This window comes from Triticum urartu, chromosome 2, assembly GCF_003073215.2.
Source record: "Triticum urartu cultivar G1812 chromosome 2, Tu2.1, whole genome shotgun sequence".
NCBI lineage: Eukaryota > Viridiplantae > Streptophyta > Magnoliopsida > Poales > Poaceae > Triticum > Triticum urartu.
This window is the reverse complement of record NC_053023.1, coordinates 591,969,495-591,971,676: the sequence shown is the minus strand read 5'-3', so window position 1 is coordinate 591,971,676 and position 2,182 is coordinate 591,969,495. Positions and strand designations below refer to the sequence as shown.

Sequence of the window (2,182 nt, the reverse complement as noted above, 5' to 3'; positions counted from 1 at the left end):
CCAGAATATCGCAGCCTACAAACAGCTTGTTCTGAATCCAGAGTAAACTATGCCTTCCGTATGGACATTGGCAACCAAAAATGGTCATGCTAGTTCTAATGAAACGTAGCCTGCCAGCAGATGCTACCAGTTACACTTAACAGTTAACACATGGCCCTGTTTTAACATAACAACAGTTTTGTACCAAAATTTACTTGTGAGATAGTAACAGCAGTAGCAAGCAGCACCTTCGTCCGAGCCGTCTTCATGCTGGAGGCGCCGGAGCACGAGGCGTCCGTGGGCGTCGGCCTGCGCGAGCAGCGGCGCCGTGGGGCTCCACTTCATGTCGAAGACGCCGGCGGTCTCCACCGTGTTGAGCAGCCGGAGCCGTCGGGACTTGTCCTCCGCGCCGGCGTCCACGGAGAAGAGCGATACGGTGCCCGCGCGGTCCTGCTGCTGCTGCTCCTCTCCCGCCTGCTCCTGCAGCGTGTACGTGGCTGCCGCCAGGATGTGGCGGAAGGGGCGGTGCGGGCAGAACTCCACCGCGTCGGCGTTGCCGCCGAGGTGGCAGGACCCCACGTCCATTCCCAGACCCTCGCTTTCCCCCGGGATGCAGGCGGCGGGGCGGCGGCGAGGGTGGAGGGCTCCCAAATCGTTGAGCTTCAGAGGCAGGGGCAAAAGAGTCAATGGTTACCAGTCAAACCTAGTCATACTAACCTATCCTAATCATGTGGCGGGGGCGAGCAAACGGACACCGATGGGCACCTTAGCCGCGGCGATTCCCGTGACCGCCGGGGCGACGGCGCCGTCCAGGCACGCCGGCGGAAGACGACACCGCCCCCGCGGCTCCGTCGCCGTGCGCTGCTCGTCCGCGGCCGACGAGCGGCAGGCCCTCTTCAACCGCATCGCCCCCGTCTACGACCATGTCCGTGCCTCCCACTCCCCTCCCCCTTTCCGCTGCATTGGCAAATACGTACTGTACTGACGACAGCGCTGCGGTGCCGCGTTCCTTGTAGCTCAACGACGTGCTCAGCCTGGGGCAGCACTGGACGTGGAAGCGCATCTGCGTCTCTTGGTCAATGTACATCCCCAGTGCTAGTCGCAGTAATGTGAATTCAGAAGACAACTGGTTGATGGGAAAATTTTGTTTTCTGAACATCAGGGCGAAGAGAGGGGATCGGGTTCTTGATCTCTGCTGCGGGAGCGGGGATTTGGCGTTCCTTCTGTCTCAGAAGGTCGGCCTAGACGGAGAGGTTGGTACTCTACTGAAATGTCGGATTGGCTTCAGGGTTCAGAACTTCAGAATATCCAAGCGATTTTTGGCTCTCAAATGTCACAGGTGATGGGTGTGGATTTCTCATGGCAGCAACTGCAAACTGCTGCTAGCCGTCAGGACCAACGCTGGAAGGCTTGCTACAAGAACATCAAGTGAGCACCCCCAATGTGAGAGCTTGGGAATTCTGAAGTTCCTGTCATGCGCAGTTTTTTGGAGCTTTTCTGAGGATATGCAGAACGTGTTTTTTTTTCGGGTCTAGATGTGCAATACTTAGGGCACATCTAGATGTGCTTTAGCAAAACTGTTTTCTTTTGATCAGCTTAACAACCTAGCTAAGACATGCTTTTTCGCAGATGGATCGAGGGCGATGCACTTGATTTACCTTTCACGGACCGTTACTTTGATGCTGTTACGGTTGGTTATGGATTGCGCAATGTGGTGGACAAACCCAAAGCAATGCGAGAGATCCTTAGAGTCCTAAAACCAGGTTGGGTGCACGGTTCAAGTTTCGTTCCAGTTCAGCGTGAATTCTCATGATTTGGTTTTCCTGGGCTGCAGGATCACGAGCATCTGTTCTAGATTTCAACAAGAGTTCGTCATTTTTCACGGCATCGTTACAGGTAAAATTTCAGCCCATCTTGGACGCATGATACAGATGAATTGGTTTGTTCAACTTCCCTAACAAAGACCAATCATCTACTCTTGTACCATGACATTCTAGCAAAGTCACATGTAGTCACATGTTTGGAACTGATCCTACAATCCTGACTAACTAAAGTGATATTTTTCTTTGACAGAGTTGGGCGATCAATAATGTCGTGGTTCCTCTGGCTAGTAGCTATGGACTTACTGAAGAGTACAAGTACTTGAAAAGTTCGATATCACATTATCTTACAGGTTTGAACATAATGTTTCGTTCCTGTGAAA

The 2,182-nt window shown here is 53.0% G+C and overlaps 1 protein-coding gene across 1 annotated transcript in view; it reads left to right on the top strand.

Moving 5' to 3' along the window:
* The first annotated feature begins 227 nt into the window (after positions 1 to 227).
* The window catches only part of LOC125537429 (2-phytyl-1,4-beta-naphthoquinone methyltransferase, chloroplastic-like), a 3,099-nt gene continuing 1,144 nt past the window's right edge, over positions 228 to 2,182 (top strand). Inside the window, exons 1-7 of the mRNA XM_048700744.1 lie at positions 228 to 904; positions 996 to 1,060; positions 1,142 to 1,232; positions 1,319 to 1,407; positions 1,609 to 1,742; positions 1,814 to 1,875; positions 2,053 to 2,176. Of these exons, the coding sequence (XP_048556701.1) occupies positions 323 to 904; positions 996 to 1,060; positions 1,142 to 1,232; positions 1,319 to 1,407; positions 1,609 to 1,742; positions 1,814 to 1,875; positions 2,053 to 2,176 (1,147 nt within the window). The 5' untranslated portion in view covers positions 228 to 322. The remainder of the gene's footprint in view (positions 905 to 995; positions 1,061 to 1,141; positions 1,233 to 1,318; positions 1,408 to 1,608; positions 1,743 to 1,813; positions 1,876 to 2,052; positions 2,177 to 2,182) is intronic.